Genomic DNA, 22,480 nt, shown 5'->3' with positions numbered 1-22,480 from the left:
TTTCAAGCAGGCTGACCTTCTGCTGCAGAATGTGGATATCAGCATGTGTCTCCCTGAGCGCTCCTGTATTCCCCTTTACCTGGGTCTCCAAGGTGGTAGTGCGTTCCGCCAAGTTGTGCACTTCCTGGCGCAGCAATCCAACATCTATTTGTACTGCTTCGATCTGTGACCCCAGGGAGGTCTTCAAATCCGCTTCCCAGCCTCTCCCTCGCCGTCTCGATCTTCACTGCATCCCAATCGCCATTTTGCATTTCAGACGCCAGCCACCATCCCTCTCTTCTTGCCCCGTCTCAGGATGTGAACGTAGGCTCCACTCTCTTGTCCTTCTGGTGGGTTCCTCCACGTTTCCTCGCATTGCAGGACCAAGTTATTGCAATTGGGCTAACTAATTCAATCTTGCAGGATTCGGCGGGAGCAGTCCTTATAGACCACCTACTCCATGGCTGCTAGCATGACCCCCGGTTCTGCACAACATGATGTGCTAATTAAAACATAAGAATCTCCTCCATCTTCAGTACTGCTATCGTAAGAATCTCCTTCTCCATCTTCAATATTGCTATGGATTTTCTCCCCCAGATTCCTCATTGCCCTAACTGTCTGCCCCTCTTACTGTGAGTGCATTTTCACTTCTTCTCTTTCAATGCCCATACAGGGTTACACAACTCCTCCAGGCGGCTGAGCACAGAGTGAGGAAAAACTAGTAACAGAGGTAACGAGGCGTGTTGCATGCTATATATACTCTCACCAACATTACGTCCGGACGCAGGAATGTAGCCATCGAGGGACATCGATACCAATGACACCCATTAGAAAGAACATTCCCAGGGGTAAGTCATTTGTTCACCTGGCCCCAAGATGACAGATGAGTATTAGGTCAAATGACCTTTTTCTTTTTGCAAAGCAGTCTTTCTAAATCAAACTATCAGCCCTTGAGCCACACCCGAGTGCGCACAGGGGCTGAACGGCACGGCAAGCCGGGGGGGGGCGGTATTTAGCAGGAAGAGGAGGAAGAGGACAAACGTGTGTGTGTATGCTGAGGGGGCCGCAGGGAGTAAAGGGAGGGTAATAATAGCAGTGATGTCCCATTCCAGTTTTCTAGGGGTCGCACGAAATCACAAGAAAATTGTCTTTTTAATATGCGACTTCCTGAAAACAGGAAAATCACATAGAACTGACAGATATGGTATTTAAGTCCTTGGGCCATGGGGTGACAGCAGTAGCAGAATTAACTTTGCAAGGAACAGACCAAATCTGACCATATTAAGACAGTGTGGCATTACATGGGGAGAAGGATGAATCACTTAGCAAATTCCAATCCCAGAAAGCTAGGCTTATGTTGAGACAGATTGCAGCGAAATGGATCATTAAATTATGACTAAATACCTCTTCTGAGTAACTGGAAAATGTCCAAACCATTTCAAATTAAACAAATCTTAATGCAAGTTTGTGATTATCAGAGCTGGTCCACAGTCCTTTTAATTATTCAGAGTCTGTCATGACAAATCTTGGGATTAGCGGTCAACCTTTTATTAAATAAACTAAAACATCAAAAGCAAAAGGACCACTTAATCTAGTATCTATTGACCTTGTCTTTCAAAAAAATAAATTGTGGGGCTAATGTTAATCTCCTTGCGCCAACATTTGAAGATGTTAATCATATATTCAAATAAACAAGTTATACAGTCGTTTAGTTTGATGTTTAATCCATTGTATGGTTGTGTAATGTAGTCAAGCTGTGTCACATTATTGCAACAGCCGCAATTGAAACATCAGAATGTTTCTGAATGAAGAGTACCTAGGAATTGTTGTGAGGGTCTTGGAAGTAAAGTGAGGGTCTTGGAAGTAAAGTATCAGCTCTGGTTAATCAAGCATTTAAGTTAGGCAAACATTTATATGCCAAGAGAGGCACGTATTTAGTTAAATAACCTATCACTGTGTCCAATTGCACAGTGAAACAGACACACCAATCACATCAATCATTGGAACTACTAGTGTCTAAGCCAACCTACAAGGGGAGGCAGATAGGATACAGTTGTGTGGTTTTTAAAATGGTGTTCTAGAGAGATGGTTGTATAGAAGTGAGTGGAGGAGTAGGAGAGGCAGCCAGCAATGACCTGAGATGGCCCAGCCAAATAGGCTATATTACGGTCAAATAGTGAGGGCGTAAGGCTTGTAGGAAAGGACATGGTAACTAGTCTTCTCCGGGCCTTGACTCAAAGGCTGGCAGCAGCCGGGCTCTGAGAGTAGCCTACGGGGGGGCTCTACTCCAGGTACCAGTGGTAGCTGTAAGGCCCTCAGAACTAACTAATATGTTTTCAGTCTTTGAAAACCTAAGCTGAGCCTGTGATGGGCTCAATCCCAAAACTGACCCTTGGCTGGGGAAGGTGAGGTGTTTATTATTACTGCAGCCTAACAAAGACCCTGGGGTAGGGTGGGAAGAAATTCCTACACGGGAGACCAGTACAGCAAGAAGGAGACATTTCAAGGAGTGTACCACTAAAAGCCTGAAGTAGATTCATAAATCAAGAAGGGGAAAGCTACAAGTTCCGCCCTCAGTAAAGAACATCAAGAGACCCCTAGGGGAAAGAGCAGTAATTGAAAAGGTTGGAGTACAGCATAGTTGAGTCCAGGAGGGCTACTGACTGTTGGTATCATCCTCCAAAGCAATGTAAAGAAGTGTTAAATCACTTGAAACTTCCTGAGACAGAGTGTTTTGAAGGTTGCTTTCCTGGGTGCAGAAGGTTATGTTAAGTTGTCTTATACCGTGCACCGTTACCATTGGCATGGTCTCCAGGTGCTCACGTGCTCTGTAAGAAAGAGGGTGGGGGGTTAGTGAGGGAAGAGGGATAGGATAGAGGTTGTGATCTTCTGTTGATGCTTGCAGAACCAGGAGAAACTGGCGTCTGTGCGTGTCCGCTTTCTAAGTGGATTTTGATTGTGCGCACTGTCTATTTCTATCCAGAAGGGTACAGCCCAGTGTCTGGGATTGTTTGTAGTATGCAAATGTTTATGTTGGATGTGTGGTTTGTGTGTTTGGTGTGTAGTTTGGCTGGCCCTCAAGCGTTTGGGGTACTTGGCCATTATGCACAAGGGGAGCAGGAGCATGGTTTATTAGTATATTGGCTATCCTCCAAATTCATCTAAGTGCAATGCCTCAACAAGGTCCTCCAAGTTCAGTACATAAGCTATTCTCCACAATTCATCTAAGTGCAGTATATTGGCTATTCTCATAAAACCTCCAAGTGCAATGCAATGGCTACCTTCACAGCTCGTCTGGGTGCAGCGCGTTGGCTACCCTCAAATCTTTTAAGTACAATACATTGGCTATCTTCACAGTTCATCAAGGTGTGATACATTGGTTACCCTCAAAGATCTTTAACTGCAGTACATTGGCTGCCTTCACAGTTTGTCTAAGTGCAGTGTAATTGCTACCTTTGGCAGACTTCTGAGTGCAATATGTTGACTATATTCAAAGTTTGTCTAAGTGCAATACTTTGGCTACCCTCAGATCTTGTAAGTGCAGTGCATTGAATATCTGCACAATTCATCTGAGTGCAGTGTATTCACGCATTGGCTACCCTCAGAACCTCTAAGTGCAATAAATCAGCTATCTGCATAATTAGTCTCAGTGCAATACATTGACTACTCCCAAAAATCTCCTTGGTGCAAAAAATTGGTCTTCCTCAGTCTATTAAGTGCATTACATTGGCTACCCCCAGAATGGTGTGTATTGCTGTAGAGTTTGGACATTTGACTCCTACATTAGGCCCTCTTAGCATAGGCCCTTCACCCGAATCTCTTCCTTGATGAATCATACTACGTTTGATAGGACAGTTTTTTTCTGAAGTCCAACTAAGGGCTTAGTAAACCATTCAACTGAGGCAGTACACCTAACAGGGGTTCTAAAAAGTCGAACTAATAGTTAGTTACTTTTTAGATAACTTTCAGTAATATAGGGGTAGTACACCCCAGCAGTTTTACTGTGACGCTCAGCAAGAAATCACATAGTAATATCAACTGGACAATGTACTTTTTTGATCTAGTGAAACAGATTCTAGGAACAGTATAAGCTATTGTAGGCGAGTTGGACCTTAAGGTGTAACATTCAATTATAGTTGCTTTTCAGTTCAGAGTAATGGAAGTAATAACTCTTACTTATTTTAGGATAACACAGTTATGCTCAAGGTAAGTAAACTTATACACTTTTTACCGGAGCTATCAGCAACCTAAATGCAGGTGTAAACCTAAGACTCTTTTTGTGTTTGTCTAAAACAGACCAGGCAAAGCAAAACCCAGTGTTACACTTTATGAATGGCACAACTTATTCTGGACAGGCTAACAGTAAGTCATGGGAAGCAAGACCCAGTTGGGGGACACTCATGCATATATCCTAACAGGAATAGTGAAGTGAAACCAACAGCATTACTTTTGGTGAAGAGGCGCACAACCAATTCACAGGTGAGTAAAATAACCTTATCTACTTTTCAGAATGGCAGAACATTTCGAAGGTAAGTAATACTTTTTGTAACTGTTCACTCTGAGTTACAGTTATCAACCAACTCTTTTACAAGTAAGGGACTTTTAAACACGTATTCTCTTTTCTAGGTAAAAGGCCCACTCCTTTAAAAGTCTTTCCCTTATTCTTGGAGCATGAGTGTTCCCAGTGGCAGAACGGGGGTCACTAGGGTCTAGTGTCCAATATGCAGTGTCCGGATAGGTTCTTAAGTAGCAAAAGTCAGTATTCCTAAGGAAGACTGTTGGAACAAGTAAGTACTTTACTTTAGAGTTAGTTGAGGGTCCAGGGGCTTCATAGAAGAAACCCTAGGAGGATTCCAGCAGGGGCCTGGATGCACTGGACGAGAGGACTCCCAATCACAGAAAACACCCCAAAACTACACAGGAATCACAAGAGACTTGAGGTAAGTAAATACCCAAGCTAGCACAGTACCTCAGCATAGAAGATTTTTCAGCAGGAGGACTTCAGGATCTGCAACTAAAAACCTGGTTGTTGAATTCCTCCATTAAGAAGACAGAAGACTGGGCACTGGAATGACATTTGCAGCAAGGATCACGGAGAAGGCTTTAGGCAAGGTTTTCCTCATGCTGGATGCTGCTCTGTGCATTTGGTGCCTTTTTCAGGAGCACAGAAGAAGACAGAATATCGCTGGTCGGATTCTTGTCGTTTGCAAGGTCCAACACACTAGTGAGGGGACTGGTCGGACTGGAATCGTGCCTCTGGAGATCCAGCAGGATGTCCATGAAGTTTTAGTGAGATTCGGAATTTCGGAAGACTATGCACTGCACAATGGCTTGAGGTCCCAGGGTACTGGGGTATTGCAGCCCTGCAAGGTCGCAGCATGGCATGGGATGGCTCAAAATTCAGGTCTCCTGAGTCTAGTGGGTCTCAACAGGCTCTATGTCAGGTTGTTGTTTTCGAAGTCCCCGGGTCGAACGGTAGGAAGGGCTACAGCAGGCTCCGGTTACACAGGCTCGCTGGTCGCTGGAAATAGTTTCTGCCACAAATTCTTCATCTTCCTCTTCGGTTTTGGTTCCAGTGGTAGACTACCTCTTCAGCTTCCAGGATCAGACTTTTATGCAGGAGCCCAGCCAATCAAACAGCCTTGGAACGTTCAAACGTATGGGGTTGGCTATCCTTTCAGGACAGCCAGCCTCCCAGTTTGAACTGGAATCTCGCACTCAGGCTAGAAGACAAAGGACTACAGAGTTTTGGCCTCCTCCCTCGCTTCCTGCCTTCAGACACTCTAGGGCCTGGACGTGGAGTCCACAGGCCTCCTGCCGAAGATACAAATCACACAAAGGATATCAGGGGAACGAACAAGAAAGGACAAGGAACACTAAAATAGCGAAAAAACAAGACGGGGCCATTGAAGTAAAATGAGCACCGATGGATGCATTTACCGGGGCTGTGCAAACAGCCTTTAGAAAAGGTGCACCGAATTAATAAAAAGGTTCACTGCCGCCAGCCATTAAAGGTAAGTTTGTCCTTGTAACATAAATGTTACATTTAAAATGAGAAAGGGCATACTCAGTATCTCTCCAGCACTCCACATAAGGAGTGGGGTGCTGGTCTCACCTAATAAAATGTAGAAGGGATCCAAAGATACTTTCTACACTTTTTAACTTTAGATCTCACAAGGTTAGCCAGAGAAAGATAAAAGGAGAGCCCCTAGGGCAACCCAGCAACAAAAGGCACTTATTGCCAAAATGTTGTCAAAAGGATAACTTTTAAAAAACAGTTCCAGCACACACTCCTCTGCAATCTCTCACCATTTTACAGAAAGGGGTGTTTGACTGTCCAATCAGGACAGCCAGACCCCCTATGGGAGCTGGTGCTATTCAGGCACTCTGGCAGACAAACGACAAGGGGGTGGAAAACTCCTCCCCCACTTCCTACCCAGACACTTTGGAGCATAGGCAGGGACACCCAGGGGTGCCCACCAAAGGCAGAACACACACACACACACACTGACTTCCCCCTCCCAGAATGGTAGATGGGCTAACAAAGAACAACCACGCTAGTAATCGTGAAAAACAAAGGGAGGCCCCAAGTTGGACCTGAGGTTCAAAAACTACACAATAGTTGGTAGAACACGTCCACTGCCACCAGCCATAACTAGGAGATTGTCTATGTGACTAATACGTCCCAGGAGCAGAGATAAGGGGGATACAAGGTATCCCTTTGGCACTCCACATAAGGTGGTTTGTGCCAATCTCTCAGACTATAGAGTTTTGGGAACAGATACTAAGTATTAAGAACTGTAGTTACTTGAGGATATAGAAAGATAATCTTAAAGGAGGACCCTAAGGGTCCCCAGCAACACTGCCCATAAGGAGCTTTGTGCTGCAATAGAATACAATACAGATTCTTTTAGGGGCTATGGAGCAGGCAGACCCCATAGTACAGGTAGAGTACAAAGAATAGAGTTCCAAAAGACAGAGCCCACAAGAATGAATGAGTGGAATAAAACCTCCACTCATTCAGGATTTAAAGAAAAAGGTCCAGAAGTCCAGCAAAAAGTGCTGGGGTGGGTGGAGGGGGGAGGTCTTACTAGGCAAGGGGATGAAGTATTATAATGATAAATCTCCTTAACAATGAGTTACACTACCTGGAAATTGCGCCTTAGCAATATTTCAATCTGAAAAAAAGATGGGTCTACCAAGAGTCCAGAGAAGTCGACCAGTGCTTCGAGTAGAGGATGACAAATATACAGAGGCATCAGAGTGCTAAAACAAATGCAGTGTTTGGTCCCAGTCCTTGAAAGTGGTAGCAATGTAATTTGTTTGCATTTATTTCCGACATTTGCATTGCAATTATTAGGGTCCACTAATGAGACTGTATACTCGTGGCTTACAAGTGGGAGAGAACAACTTAAAAGTACGAAGGTCATCTCCTGGCATGGCTGAGGTTGAACAGCCAAAAGCAAGCACATATGGGTGGGGCCTAGTGATAACTCATGTTAACACACACTGCCTACTGTTAATGGTAGCAAATGTGTAATTGTGAAAAGGTCCTGGATGAGCAGGCTGCAACTTGGGCAGTGCGCTTCAAATAATCCAATACAACTGATAATTGAGGACCCCTTCTTCTCTGCCCCAGAAACTAATTTTAGAAAATATCTTTTCTTAGAAAATACACAAGATAGTGCTGGCTCATGGGCTCTTTGCTATTAAATATTGAGCATTAACATATCTAATATGATTCAACAATAGAGCTTCTGTGTAAGCAGATTTCAAATTACTCAGATGTACCCCCTCTACCATCACCCAGACTTGGTCAACAGTGAAGGTGGTGAGTGTATCTAATGCTTGACCTATAAAGGACCTTATTGAGCTTCATTGACGTGGTGTTTGGTCCTCGCTCGGCCACATGGAGCATATGGACCCCACCCCTGGAGCTGCTAGACATAGCTGCTGTGCAGCTTTGGAGGGGTTGAATATGTTTTCCTTGTCTCTTGCTGGTAAAATCAAGGACACCCTTGACTTGAATTCATAAAGAACTATGTACCCTCTTTTTACATGATATGGTCCTTTGTTCCCCAGTATAAGTCTGGCCATGCCACCTACCATAAACCGCAAACTAGGGGCTGTTAGAGGCAGGCCTGTTAGGCGGAAACCTGTGCAGTTCCCTCTGGGACCACTGCAAAAGATTTAGGACTACAGGTGTTGCGATGAACCCACTTGGTAGCAGTCTGTACCACACAGATTCAATTGGTAGCTGTGGCTGAGCAGTCAGACTTCTCTCAAGAAAAGTTGGTCAGTATAGGGAGTATACAAGATAGGGTAATTCTTCGCAGCAAAACGAGTAAACACGCAACCAGGCTTTAGTATAAAGATAGTAAGTTATTTATTAATAACAGAACGTCTACGAAAAATACTAAAGTGAACCACGGCAAACAAATCAAAATACAATTACTCTGCAGAATGGAATAAAGCTCAACCCCCCGAAACACAATATCGACAACTCTAGGTTTTTACGGCACCACTTATTTGCAGACAGAGGTGTATACCCCAACCTAGATGACACTCGAATATTTTTGTGAGGAAGGGAGAGGAGAGAAAGGCAGGTAATGAAGTCAACACGGTTCGTACTGAAGCGGGTAAAAATGCAAGGCAAGAAGGCATTAATCACACTAGATCATACAGTTCGGCGGCCAGGCCCACTCGGTGAGAGGCAAGGCACGATGTCCTGGAAAGTCTCTACGGATGATGCACTCAAGTCTTGTTTAGCAAATTGGTTAGCGACAGGTTGAACCAGTTCAGAACAAAGAGTGAATAAAGCTTGGAGGCAACCCAACGGAACGGAGAGGAATCAGATACCTCACACGAACCGATCGAAAAGGGAAGCCAGGCGGTTACGGTACCTTGTTGTGGAAGACAGCTCCGACGGGGGCAGTTGTTCCTGGTGGTGGATGCACGACGGGTCTTGGCCAAGAGAAGAGATGCTCTCGTCGTCGAAGAGAAGATGTCCGGTGCACCGCCAGGGAAGAAACCAGCCGCGGAGTGCTTCGTCACAAGGCACCACCTTTCGATCACGGTGCAGGAGTAGTGGCTATCCGGTTGCCGGGTGCTCTGCACGGGCAATTCGACCACTGCGTCCTGGGCGACCAAAAAGCACAAAGAAGAAGAAGACTGGTTGTCCCCACCAGCCAGGGAAAGAGACTCTCCGGCAGGGAGATCTCTTCTGTCGTCGGGAGATTGTGAGACGATTCCGCAGGGCTTCACCGGAGGTGTTGTCGTGCAGGTCGGCTCAGCGTTACCCTCGTCGGATTCTTTAGGTCCAGTGGCGACTTCCTGAAGATCCAGTCCCAAAGCCCTGCTTTTATGCAGACGTCCCCCATTCATTCAGCCTAGCTTGTCAATCAACACATGCTAAGTGGTGAGCGGGAAGGCTCACCACCTGGGCCAATCACTTCAGAGTGCGACCTGAGTTGGCAAGGCAACCCGGTCCAGGGTGTCTAAACCCCCTCCCACACCCCTGAGGTAACCCAGACAGAATGGCACCACTTTGGAGGGTCTCTGTCCAGAGGCCCGCCAAAAGTGGAACAAAGGGCTCAACCTTTGGTTTAGGAGTCACAGAGAAAAACACAGACGCCATTTTACAACCCGAGTTCTGGCAGAAAATACCACTCGATAAACCTATTTAAGATAAGTAGATCGGTGGTACAGTATTAATCTTCAACAATGGGACGGATCCCATAGGGTTATGCCCGGGGTCGAACATAACAAGTAGTTTCCACTGCCACCAGCCAAAACTCGACGAGGAGGGACGGGACAGTGCCCCCTCGGGTAACAGATCAGGAGTAATCGAATTACCCCTACTAGCACGTCCACAATAAGATGGTTGGTACTAGTTCTGTTAGCAAATTTAGGTCTAGTAAAGCCAATGGTGACTTTACATGCCCGGGGAGATGGTAGTCAGTCCCCGGGTATGGAGTCTATGGTGGGGGGACCAGCTAGGGTGCCCCCGTGTCACGACACGTAGGGTGCGGAGTGACACACATAGAAAAACTTATGAGACCCTATGGAGTAAAAGACCCCATAGCCCATCAAACACATTGCCAATTCAAAGGAATTCCACACATACATGTCCAAGAGTGAGAGGAAAAGGGTCACACTCTTGGCAGGATGAAAAAAACAAACTCCAGAAATCCAGCAAAGCTGCTGGGGGACTCACTAGGTTAGGAAATTCAGCCTAAACAGAGAATTCTCCCTAACACTCGCCCCCCCCACAGACTAAGGGACAGGAGGATTTAATCCACTCCTGGATGAATCTCATACCTCTAGTCGATGATATACATCCTAGAGAGACCATCAGCATGTTGGTGGTGACACCCTGACCTGTGCTCAATGGTGAAATCGAACCCTTGCAGGCAGATCGACCATCTCAGTAGTTTTGGGTTTTCCCCTTTCATTTGCATTAACCATCTCAAGGGTTGGTGGTCAGTCTGAATAACAAAAGTAGAACCATACAAGTACGGCCTAAACTTCTTCAGAGCCCACACGATAGCAAAGCATTCTCTTTCGATTGTTGCCCACCTTGTTTCAGGATCCTTCAGCTTGCGGCTGATGTAGCAAACGGGGTGCTCCCTACCTTTCCCATCCAGTTGACTGAGTACGACACCTATCCCTACATTGGAAGCGTCTGTCTGCACAATGAAGTGTTGGCGGTAATCAGGAGCTCTGAGTACTGGGGCTTGGCAAAGAGCCTTTTTCAGGTTTTCAAAAGCCTGATTGCACTCCTCGTTCCACTTAACCTTTTTAGGGAATTTGGGCGAGGAGATGACATTCAGTGGAGAAGCTATGGTCCCATAGTTCTCTATGAAATTCCTGTAATACCCGGTGAGGCCTAGGAAGGCTCTCACCTGAGTCTGAGTAGTCGGTGTTGTCCAATTTTGCACAGCTTCAATCTTACTGAGCAAAGGCCTTATTTCTCCACCGCCTACCTCATGCCCAAGGTAGACTACCTTACTCTGTCCAATTTGGCATTTACTCGCCTTTATGGTCAGATTGGCTCGTCCAAGAGCCTGCAAAACATCTCTCAGGTGGGTTACATGTTCGTCCCAGGAATTGCTGAACACTGCTATGTCATCCAAGTATGCCATGCAGAAGTCCTCCATCCCGGTTAGAACCTGGTTTACCATCCGTTGAAACGTAGCAGGTGCATTTTTTAGTCCGAAAGGCATTACCGTAAACTGGTATAAACCAACAGGGGTAGAAAATGCAGTTTTCTCCTTGGCATGGTTGGTCAGGGCTATTTGCCAATAGCCTGACGTCAAGTCAAATGTGCTGAGGAACTTGGCGGCGCCAAGTTTATCCACCAACTCATCTGTTCTTGGCAAAGGATGGGCATCAGTCGTGGTGACTGCGTTAAGAGCTCTATAATCCACGCAGAATCTAAGTTCTTTAGATCCGGCCTTTGGTACTAACACAACTGGGCTAGACCATGGACTAGTAGAGGGCTCTATTACCCCGAGATCAAGCATCTTGCTGACCTCACCTTTGATGTGGGTTCTTACGTTTTCTGACATGCGATATCCTCTGCTTTTGACAGGCAGACAGTCACCAGTGAGTATCTCGTGCTGGCCCCAATGGGTCAAGCCTGGTGAGAGCGAGAACAGAGAGGCAAACTGATTCAACATAGACTTGCACTCTTCTTGTTGCTCGGGTGTCAGATTGGAGGAGAGATTTACTCCTTCAATGTTTTCATCTAAAGGTAAGCCTCTGAGGAGATCCGGAAGAGTTTCACTCTCTTCTTCTTCCTCGGCTGATGCTAGAAGCAACGCTCCTACGTCAGGTCGGGAGACATACGCTTTAAGTCGGTTGGTGTGAAAGACTGTTGGAGCCTCCTTGGGGTTGCCCAAGTCCACCAGATAGTTAACCTCACCGAGCTTACCCACTACTCGGTAGGGTCCCATCCATTTATCTTGCAAGGCCCTCTGCCTTGTGGGGATCATAACAAGAACAAGCTGGTTTTGAGCGAACTCAACCATGTTAGCCTTTTGATCGTGCCAGTGCTTGACCAATGCTTGTCCAGCTTTCAAGTTATCGCTTGCTTCTGTCATCAGGTGCGACATTCTCCTCCGGAGACCTATCACGTAGTCAGTCACTCTGACTGGCTTGGGGGAAGGAGCACTCTCCAACCCCTCCCTTAATCAGGGCCAATGGACCTCTGACGGGATGACCGTAGAGCAGTTCGAAGGGAGAGTAGCCTACTCCCTCCTGAGGGACTTCTCTATAAGCAAAAAGAAGGCATGGCAATAGAAGGTCCCACTTACGCTTAAGGGGTTCTTCTAGAGCACCTATCATGCTCTTCATGGTTCGGTTGAACCGTTCTACCAACCCATTGGTTTGTGGGTGGTAAGCCGTTGAGAACTTGTAAGTTACCCCGCAGGTTTTCCACATGGCTTTCATGTAGTGGGACATAAAATTTGACCCCCTGTCAGAGATAACTTCCTTAGGAAATCCGACCCTAGTAAAAATACCAAGGAGGGCCTTAGCCACAGCCGGAGCTGTAACAGTCCTCATAGGAATTGCCTCAGGATACCTAGTAGCATGGTCTACTACAACAAGTATAAACCTGTTGCCTGAGGAGGTTGGAGGATCAAGGGGACCAACGATATCAATCCCTACTCTCTCAAATGGGACTCCCACAACGGGAAGAGGCACTAACGGTGCCACATTCTTGGACCCAACCTTACCAGAGATCTGGCAGGTATGGCAGCTTCTGCAGTGTTTTTCTACTTCGGCCCCCATTTTTGGCCAATAGAAGTAGAGTGAGAGCCTTTCCTTAGTCTTCTTGAAACTCAAGTGACCAGCCAAAGGAATCTCGTGGGCTAACTGCAAGAACTGTGGTCTGTTCTCTTGGGGTACTACAAGGCGTTTGTAGTCTCCAGGTGCAGACTCGGTCGGTTCACTATAGAAGAGGCCATCTTCCCAGTGCAACCTATGTTTCCCAGGCTCTTGCCCTTCAGCCTGAGTTACTGCCTGACGGCGAAGACCTTCCAGAGTTGGACATTCTCTCTGTCCCTTACTGAAGTCTGCCCTGCTGGGTCCACCTTCTGCCAGTAACGACTGCAGCTCAGGATGGTCAACAGGATCCAGATCTCCAATGAGTTCCTGGCCTTCCATTAGCTCTTCTTCAGAGTCTAATTCTACCATACAGGGTTGTACTTCCCCCTCAGCCTCAGCTGGAGGTGGAGTTACGGGTGTGACGTTGGACAACCGCGGGGAAGTCCGTGTCGGCTGCATCGGAATGTGGGCTGTTGGTTTCGGTTTAGAAGTTTTAGGTTTCCCTTTGACTTCGGTGTTCCTAGAGACAGCGGCCGCCATTTCCAATGGAGCAGGAGTGATTTCTTTCTTCATCATCTCCCCGAGAGTACCGCGCAGGGTCCTCTCTCTTGCAGGTCTGGTTAGCTCCTGTAACCGTTTACTAGGAGGTCTGGGAGTATGCGATACAACTCCGAGAGTTTTCAAATCGTTACCCAACAGTACGCGTCCTGGTACCTCACTCTGTATGCTGACAGGTATCTGTACAGTCATGTCGTTACACTGGATGAGAACTGGTAATTGGGGAAGCATCTGCACAGGCCCTCCAGCTAACTTGGTGAGGCGTTTGGGTGCCTTAGCAACATCCTCAGCCTGAAAAAACGATTTATCCACCACAGTTATGCTGGCCCCAGTGTCCCTAATGGCAGGCGTCTCCTGACCATTCACCTGGACACTGTCCTTATAATACTCTTTAGTATTATCGGGGATAGAATTATAGACATCTAAATTCTGTTGTTCCCACAACCCCAGAGATACTAAAGAAACGCTGGCTGAGACTCCAATGGGTTCGTCAGCTAGCAGTAGAAAGTTTCCACTTGCCATTTGGACTTCCTCCTCTGGAGCGAAGGCTAAGGAGACAAGCTGGACCCCTGAAGGTTTACCCTTACATCTGGGATCTCCTTTCACGTGATCAGTCGAGCCACAAACAAAGCATTTCCCGAATGCTTTCTGGAATGGTGGCTTGTTCTGACCTCCTTCCGGTTTGGCACCAGAAGACACACTATTCTGCTGTGGTTTTCCCGGTGGCTTACCCTTCTGGTTTTGTTTGGGGCCCTCTTTGGAATGTGAGTTATTCGAATTCTCCTTTGAGTCTTTTTTAGGCTGTTTTCCCTCGTCCTTTTTCTGAGTTACCCCAGAATCCTTGTGAGTAGCCCTGTTGGCAACCCACAAGTCAGCAGCCTTAGCTAGAGCCCTGGAATCTAATTCCTTCGAATCAGCCAAGTGCTGTCTGAGCTCAGGAGAACAGGCATCATAAATCGACTCCAACATAAAAAGATTTCGCATACCCTCGTAAGTGTCAACTTTGTAACCCTTAATCCATCCCTCTAAGATTTTCAACCCTTCACTCACCCAGGTAGCCCAAGGGGTACCATCATGCTTTTTGAGGGTTCTAAACCTCTTAAGATACTGGGAAGGGGTCTTCCCGAATCTAGCTATCAAAGCTAGTTTCACACTTTCGTAATCCGTCTTATCCACCTCCCCCTATTCCATTACCACATCAGTCGCAACAGGAGGAAGCCTAGAGAACAACCAGGGAAGCAACGCATTCCCGGTGATGTCCTGGAGCCCATGATTGTATTCAAACAGTTTCAACCAATCCAACACATCCAATCTCGGTTCGTACATACCCACTAATTCCTTCGGCATCCGGGGTCTTTTGGGACTGGAGCTCCTAGAGGAACCAGAGGAGAGAGAAGCATTTTCCATAGACAACTTTTTCATTTGTAACTCATGATTAAGCTCTATTTCTCTGAGTCTCAACTCAGCCTGTCTGAACTCGAGCTCTTGGTTTCGTTCAGATTGAGCCAAAAACCGTTTATATTCTAATTCGAGCTTCATTTTTTCAAGTTCAAAATAAGCAGGGTTACTTGTGGGACCTGGTATTGGCCCCGTAGGCACAGTTGGTAAGGCAGGTAGAGGAACAGGTGAGACAGTTTCGTTAGCCTCGCCGTCCTCGTCAGCCTCTTCATCACTATCATCCGAATCACGATTTAGATCAACACCATTACTGTTATCTACAGTTGCTGGAGAGTTTGGTTCCTCTGAACCAGTACCCAGACTTTGGTTCGCCAGCAATCTCTCTATCAGTTCTAACTTCTTGCCTTTTACAGGAAGATTCTCTTGTCTACAGAGAGCTCGCAGACTCTCAGTATTTTTATCCGACAAAGACTCTTGGCTGTAAATTTCCATCGTAGACATGTTTTTTTGAAAGTTGCTTTCGTAAAGTTTTGTGGTTAGTCGTCCTACAGCGTCGAAAAACACTCTAAATTGTATACTCGATACTAATCCCACCGCTGTACACCAGTGTTAGGCGGAAACCTGTGCAGTTCCCTCTGGGACCACTGCAAAAGATTTAGGACTACAGGTGTTGCGATGAACCCACTTGGTAGCAGTCTGTACCACACAGATTCAATTGGTAGCTGTGGCTGAGCAGTCAGACTTCTCTCAAGAAAAGTTGGTCAGTATAGGGAGTATACAAGATAGGGTAATTCTTCGCAGCAAAACGAGTAAACACGCAACCAGGCTTTAGTATAAAGATAGTAAGTTATTTATTAATAACAGAACGTCTACGAAAAATACTAAAGTGAACCACGGCAAACAAATCAAAATACAATTACTCTGCAGAATGGAATAAAGCTCAACCCCCCGAAACACAATATCGACAACTCTAGGTTTTTACGGCACCACTTATTTGCAGACAGAGGTGTATACCCCAACCTAGATGACACTCGAATATTTTTGTGAGGAAGGGAGAGGAGAGAAAGGCAGGTAATGAAGTCAACACGGTTCGTACTGAAGCGGGTAAAAATGCAAGGCAAGAAGGCATTAATCACACTAGATCATACAGTTCGGCGGCCAGGCCCACTCGGTGAGAGGCAAGGCACGATGTCCTGGAAAGTCTCTACGGATGATGCACTCAAGTCTTGTTTAGCAAATTGGTTAGCGACAGGTTGAACCAGTTCAGAACAAAGAGTGAATAAAGCTTGGAGGCAACCCAACGGAACGGAGAGGAATCAGATACCTCACACGAACCGATCGAAAAGGGAAGCCAGGCGGTTACGGTACCTTGTTGTGGAAGACAGCTCCGACGGGGGCAGTTGTTCCTGGTGGTGGATGCACGACGGGTCTTGGCCAAGAGAAGAGATGCTCTCGTCGTCGAAGAGAAGATGTCCGGTGCACCACCAGGGAAGAAACCAGCCGCGGAGTGCTTCGTCACAAGGCACCACCTTTCGATCACGGTGCAGGAGTAGTGGCTATCTGGTTGCCGGGTGCTCTGCACGGGCAATTCGACCACTGCGTCCTGGGCAACCAAAAAGCACAAAGAAGAAGAAGACTGGTTGTCCCCACCAGCCAGGGAAAGAGACTCTCCGGCAGGGAGATCTCTTCTGTCGTCGGGAGATTGTGAGACGATTCCGCAGGGCTTCACCGGAGGTGTTGTCGTGCAGGTCGGCTCAGCGTTACCCTCGTCGGATTCTTTAGGTCCAGTGGCGACTTCCTGAAGATCCAGTCCCAAAGCCCTGCTTTTATGCAGACGTCCCCCATTCATTCAGCCTAGCTTGTCAATCAACACATGCTAAGTGGTGAGCGGGAAGGCTCACCACCTGGGCCAATCACTTCAGAGTGCGACCTGAGTTGGCAAGGCAACCCGGTCCAGGGTGTCTAAACCCCCTCCCACACCCCTGAGGTAACCCAGACAGAATGGCACCACTTTGGAGGGTCTCTGTCCAGAGGCCCGCCAAAAGTGGAACAAAGGGCTTAACCTTTGGTTTAGGAGTCACAGAGAAAAACACAGACGCCATTTTACAACCCGAGTTCTGGCAGAAAATACCACTCGATAAACCTATTTAAGATAAGTAGATCGGTGGTACGTTGGAGATTAACGAAAAACAGTATTAATCTTCAACAATGGGAGGGATCCCATAGGGTTATGCCCGGGGTCGAACATAACAAGTAGTTTCCACTGCCACCAGCCAAAACTCGACAAGGAGGGACGGGACAGTGCCCCCTCGGGTAACAGATCCAGGAGTAATCGAATTACCCCTACTAGCACGTCCACAATAAGATGGTTGGTACTAGTTCTGTTAGCAAATTTAGGTCTAGTAAAGCCAATGGTGACTTTACATGCCCGGGGAGACGGTAGTCAGTCCCCGGGTATGGAGTCTATGGTGGGGGGACCAGCTAGGGTGCCCCCGTGTCACGACACGTAGGGTGCGGAGTGACACACATAGAAAAACTTATGAGACCCTATGGAGTAAAAGACCCCATAGCCCATCGAACACATTGCCAATTCAAAGGAATTCCACACATACATGTCCAAGAGTGAGAGGAAAAGGGTCACACTCTTGGCCGGATGAAAAAAACAAACTCCAGAAATCCAGCAAAGCTGCTGGGGGACTCACTAGGTTAGGAAATTCAGCCTAAACAGAGAATTCTCCCTAACAAGGCCTAGTGGGAGGTTATTAATCTGGGTTCACTGGACCTCCAGGCTAAGATAATAACCATCCCTATTACCTTACCAGACATGATTGGGCCATCGTTAACCTATATTTAAGACCAGACATTGTTGCCTTAACACCCATAGAGGAACTGCTTGACTCTTTGCTACCCAGAATATGAGTTCCAGTCACCCACATATTCTACTTGTGGGCTGGGTACGGTGGAGGAAGATGAAGAATAAGAGTATTTCAGAGGTTCAAGCCACTAAACCTATTATAATTCATGTTAATTAGCAGCTGGCCTTTAAATGCAGGCCCTGGAGTTGGCAATGGTAGACTTACTGGGGATTGTCCAGCAACCCTACCTTCAGGAAAGCTTATAAATCCACCCACAATGAGTCAGTTTTGGTTGATTTGCCAATTTGCCATTTGGTTAATTGTTTGGAGGGAATTGTGCATCTGGAGAGCCACCATGATCCAATGTTGCTAACCATTGTGCTATTGTGCAACCAGCAGACACCAGAAACACTTCTTCAAAAGGGGCAGCATTTGTTATGTCAACAAATACCAGAGGCTCTGATGGCATTGTATGACTCAAGAGGTTGACGTTCTGATTCTATATCAAGACTTGCTACCCTTCCACTTGAGGCCTTTTATATACCCCCTGCTAGCATAACCGACTAGGAAAAGTACAAACCCAGGGTACTGCTGATGTAACTAAGTTGCATACATTCTTTAGAGTAAGAGGCATTACAGTCAATATCTGGTATGATGGTGAATGCAAACAAGCTACAATTGTGCTTCTGTTAGCTTGTAACAGATGTGCACCTAGTGATAAAACTATTGACTCCCATTTGAGGATGAAATACAAGGGGTTAGGAGAAAATTCAGAGGACAGGGCAAGAACGTTGGCAGCTTTATTAATGGCTATTAAATCCAAAAATCAAACAGTTATCAACACTTCCTATTAAGTAATTGGTCCTTTGTCAAGTTTGCAGAATGGGAAACCTGGAGCACCAAATCGTGCTGTATTCCTCTCACACAAGGCCTGAATGTTCTGTTAACATGGTCTCTTATGGTTGCCCTCCTAGCCTATACTGAATTCCAGCAAATTAACCTGAAAGTACAGGAGTGCCACATAATGTGCTCCGTGCTCATTGGAGAAATCAAGGCCTCCTTTTTCTTTTTTTTAAGTTCACAGTACGTCCTTGGATTTGTCGTCGTGCCTTTGTGTGGAAATGCAAATTCAGTACTTCGCCCCTACTGCACTCCATGATACAAACTTGTTATGAACTGGAAGCCCAATTAGCATGCTCAGTGTTCGTGTTGCATTTACCTCATCTCTAAATTGTTTTACTTAGTATAATAAGAGTGCCTGAGCTCCAAATGTCATGCATCAGTCTTGGCGAAATGACACCTCTTTGAAAGCACTCTTGTATTTTATGCCTTCATTTAAAAAAAGCTTGAGTAGCTGTTATTGCAGGTATTATTTCACATTAGTCTCACTTGTATTTATTGTGCTATCCTATTTGCGCAAAGGCTAAATTATTAGGTGGATTCCCTACCTTATACTTAACTCTAATGGATGTTACAACATCCCTTAACTACACCATATTGTTTGTGGCTCAGCCCACCTTATTCTACACCTCTTCAGCATACAAGTGGAAATAATTGGAGGGGTTAGCTTTGCTACACAAGTCCATCAGCTTGCCACCTATGGGAAACAGTTTTCTAGGGTTTAACATTAGCGTATCCATTAAGGGTCTACTACCAACTAAGGACGAGATTTATCTACTTTGGATATAGGCAAGCCCCCTTCCCCTTGTATCAAGACATTAACTAGTTGGGACACATTGCACACATACATATGGAATCCCATTGTGTTACACTGAGAGGATGCCACTTCTTCGCACCCCAACGATCTTTCCCTCACCTGGAGACCATGTTTGGATGGTCCTGGACGATAATACATGCTCCCCTCCCAATACAAGCTCCCCTTCTGTTACCTGCATTCACTTTCCTTGCATTCAACTATTGTCATGTTCACCTCTGATCATTTGGTTTGGCAGACCTCCGATCCTTTTCGCTGGGAACCCTTTGGGCACAGATCAAAGCTTCCTTGGCCAACACACTTTTAGGAAATGGCTGAGCACTTCTTGGATCCATCACAAAACCATTCACCACTCTTCCTTAACTTTTTTTTATAAAATGTGATTTTATGATATTTTTGTGATTTCTTCCAATTGTAGATGTCTTTTGTAAACTGATTACCCAGAGATTTGTAGTCAGGAGTGATAAACCTCTGTTTGTACAATTATTATTCTTTTGATGACCAGAATGCCATGTGCAATGTGTTGTCCAATGACAAATGTTAGTATGGTATTTTTTTAAATCGAAATAACGTAAGAGAGACCATACGCACTGTGCCAAACGGGAGTCTCGTGGTAGCAAAATGAAAACAATTTCTTTATCCTCTTATGGTGCTTTGTTTTCATCTTGCTGGCTGTTTTATGAAGTCTTCATAAAAAGAGGATATTAACAAAAAAAGAAGTTGCCTTGTGACCTGTATTTCCTCAAGAAACTCATAGTTGAATTGCAGCATCCCATACATGTATCTAGTCATGTATTGCGTATCTTCAAATACAGAACTTAGAACTGAATACAAGTTGAAAAACAAATAGTAAGATGTTTGGTCCTCCCAAAAGCAGACACCAAAGAGTTTTTTGGTTTTATCTGCAGTCCCTTTAGTGGTACAGGAAAACTTTCCGACAGTGATGTTGGTTCACAAAACACACATTTAGATACAAAGCGCATTTTGTGAATACTTGTTCCTAGCCCAATATTATTTTGCAATTTGTATCTATTTTAATTTAAGATGTAAACATGTTTTTCTGTTTCAGGTATTGTTTAGTAAAACGGCAGAAGAAACAGTACGACAGATGGCAAATGAAGAAGCCGATGCCAAAAAGAGGGAAGCTGCTAAAATGTTCGCAAATACCATCGATTTGATTAACCAGGTAGAATATTTAACTGAATGAATGACTGAAAGTCAATGTTCGAAGAGATTTTTTTTGCTGCTTTCCTCCCATATACTGGGACATCCTATCTTTTTGCTATTGTCCACAACTTGACCTGACTTTTTGGAGGTAAGTAAAGCATACAGCTTTACTTAACTTGCTTTTGCTCTCTTTTTATGGGGATACTGATCAGTACCTAATAGTATCGGCACTGGGAGATGCTGTCTCCCTTAGTGCAATTCTTGTGTTTTTTAAACTGCACACATCACCTTACAAAGTGTGGTTGGGGTGCGTTGTGCCCCTATAACTTTTTCTTTTGCAATTTTGGTATTGCAGATACAATCTTTCCATTGTGAGTTGGTGGCAGCAGATTTTCTTCCACCGTGTTTTGTACTTTTCTCTCGTGCTCTTTTGTATTTTACTGCATAATGACATTTTGAGTCCCATGTACTTTAAAATGGCTGTACCATGAGATTTTCACATGTTCTTTTGTGATTTCATGCCTTGGTTGTCTTTCTGTCCTCACTGTTGCAGATTTGCCATATATGGCAAGCCCTCTCCTGGACAAAGTCGTGGTCTGTCTGTGTGTCCGGATGTGGGGGAGTAGGTCTATTTGGACCCAGTTCACATCCAAGCCAAAATATGCACTTTGGTGGCCATAGGCTGCCCATGATTGAATATCTCCTGCCAGTTTCTATGGTGCAGATCCTTACCATTGGTGGTCTTGGGGGAAGCTCCATTCCAAATGCTTGATAAAAGCACTCCTCCTGCAGCCATTCGACAGATAGTTGGAGAAAAGATCCCTACGAAGAAGTGCAGTCTGCTTATGGCCCGAGGCCGACCATTGCAGCCTACCTACATTGCTTCCAGCCAAGTCCTGATGTAGCCCTACTCCTCTCTATAGATCTCCAGAAGGCCCTTGTTAGTGCTTTGACCCCTGGACTGGTGGGGACAATCTGTACAGACTCCTGCTTGACGTTTTGTGCCTGCTGAGCCTTCAAATGTATCCCTGAACCACCTGATGGCATGGCCAGCTCTTTCCTGGTCTACCTCATTGCACAGATCTCCGTCCCAAGTTTAGCCTTGGAACTCTGAAGATTTTCAACCTGTGGCGCTAGACGCCTTTCCTTGAAGTTTTGGCCTTCCTGATCGAAGAGAAGCCGTGCAGGGCCTTTACGTTTTGTTCTCTCCACGAGGATCCCTTGTTGTTGCCTGTTTGTCGCCACTGCAACCCACCTTCTTTGTGTCCTGGAGTTCTCCAGAGGTCGCCTGCTTCGTGTATGTATTCATCCTGTCGTGCCAAGGGTGTCAAAAGTCCAGTCTCCAGAACAGTCTTTTCAGTCTGCAAGCCCCGACTAGCCAGACAGACAATTCCAGCGCTAACGTGAACATGCACCCATTGTCCCTGGGCCTCTCTCAACTCAAGAACCCTGAAGAGATCTGCAAGGGAGTTGATGTTGCATACCTATTCATGCCTACTGCCACCCCCTGCCCCCCCACTATTGGGTTGATGTGTTGTAAAGTCCTAACCCAATCTCTCCCTTGCCTAACTAATCGCAGTGGTGGTCTGGTCAAGGAGCACACCACCCCCACCTCCCAACCACCCCTAGGCTTCCACTCGTGTGGTGGGATTGGGAGAGAAATCTGTAAGAACTTTACTTAACCTTTTTGTTCTGTTTCTGGAACATTTACTTGCAACCGTTGGCTTTGGCAACGCTTATTTGCAACTCACATAGTAAACCCTCCTGCAAAGTGAATCTTGTGACACTAGGGCCCCATTCCCTAGCAGGGTAGGAGTTACTAATAACAAGGGACATAAAACTAGGTTTTCTTGTGGATGTTCTAACTATGTCTTAATTTGTTTTCCTGTTTCCAACTTGTTCTAAATTGCTAGTTCGAGGGGATTGGGTCCTCCGACGTATTCCATATCTACGACAGGTAATCACCACAGCTGTGCTG

The 22,480-nt window shown here is 45.8% G+C and overlaps 1 protein-coding gene across 1 annotated transcript in view; it reads left to right on the top strand.

Annotated features, from left to right (window-relative positions):
• PGM3 (phosphoglucomutase 3) overlaps window positions 1-22,480 on the top strand; it is a 518,766-nt gene that overhangs the window by 292,698 nt on the left and 203,588 nt on the right. The window contains exon 10 of the mRNA XM_069606327.1: window positions 20,405-20,521. Within this exon, the coding sequence (XP_069462428.1) occupies window positions 20,405-20,521 (117 nt within the window). The remainder of the gene's footprint in view (window positions 1-20,404; window positions 20,522-22,480) is intronic.

Source organism: Ambystoma mexicanum, chromosome 4p (genome assembly GCF_040938575.1).
Source record: "Ambystoma mexicanum isolate Mex_15411 chromosome 4p, UKY_AmexF1_1, whole genome shotgun sequence".
NCBI lineage: Eukaryota > Metazoa > Chordata > Amphibia > Caudata > Ambystomatidae > Ambystoma > Ambystoma mexicanum.
This window is presented reverse-complemented; position numbering and strand designations above follow the sequence as displayed.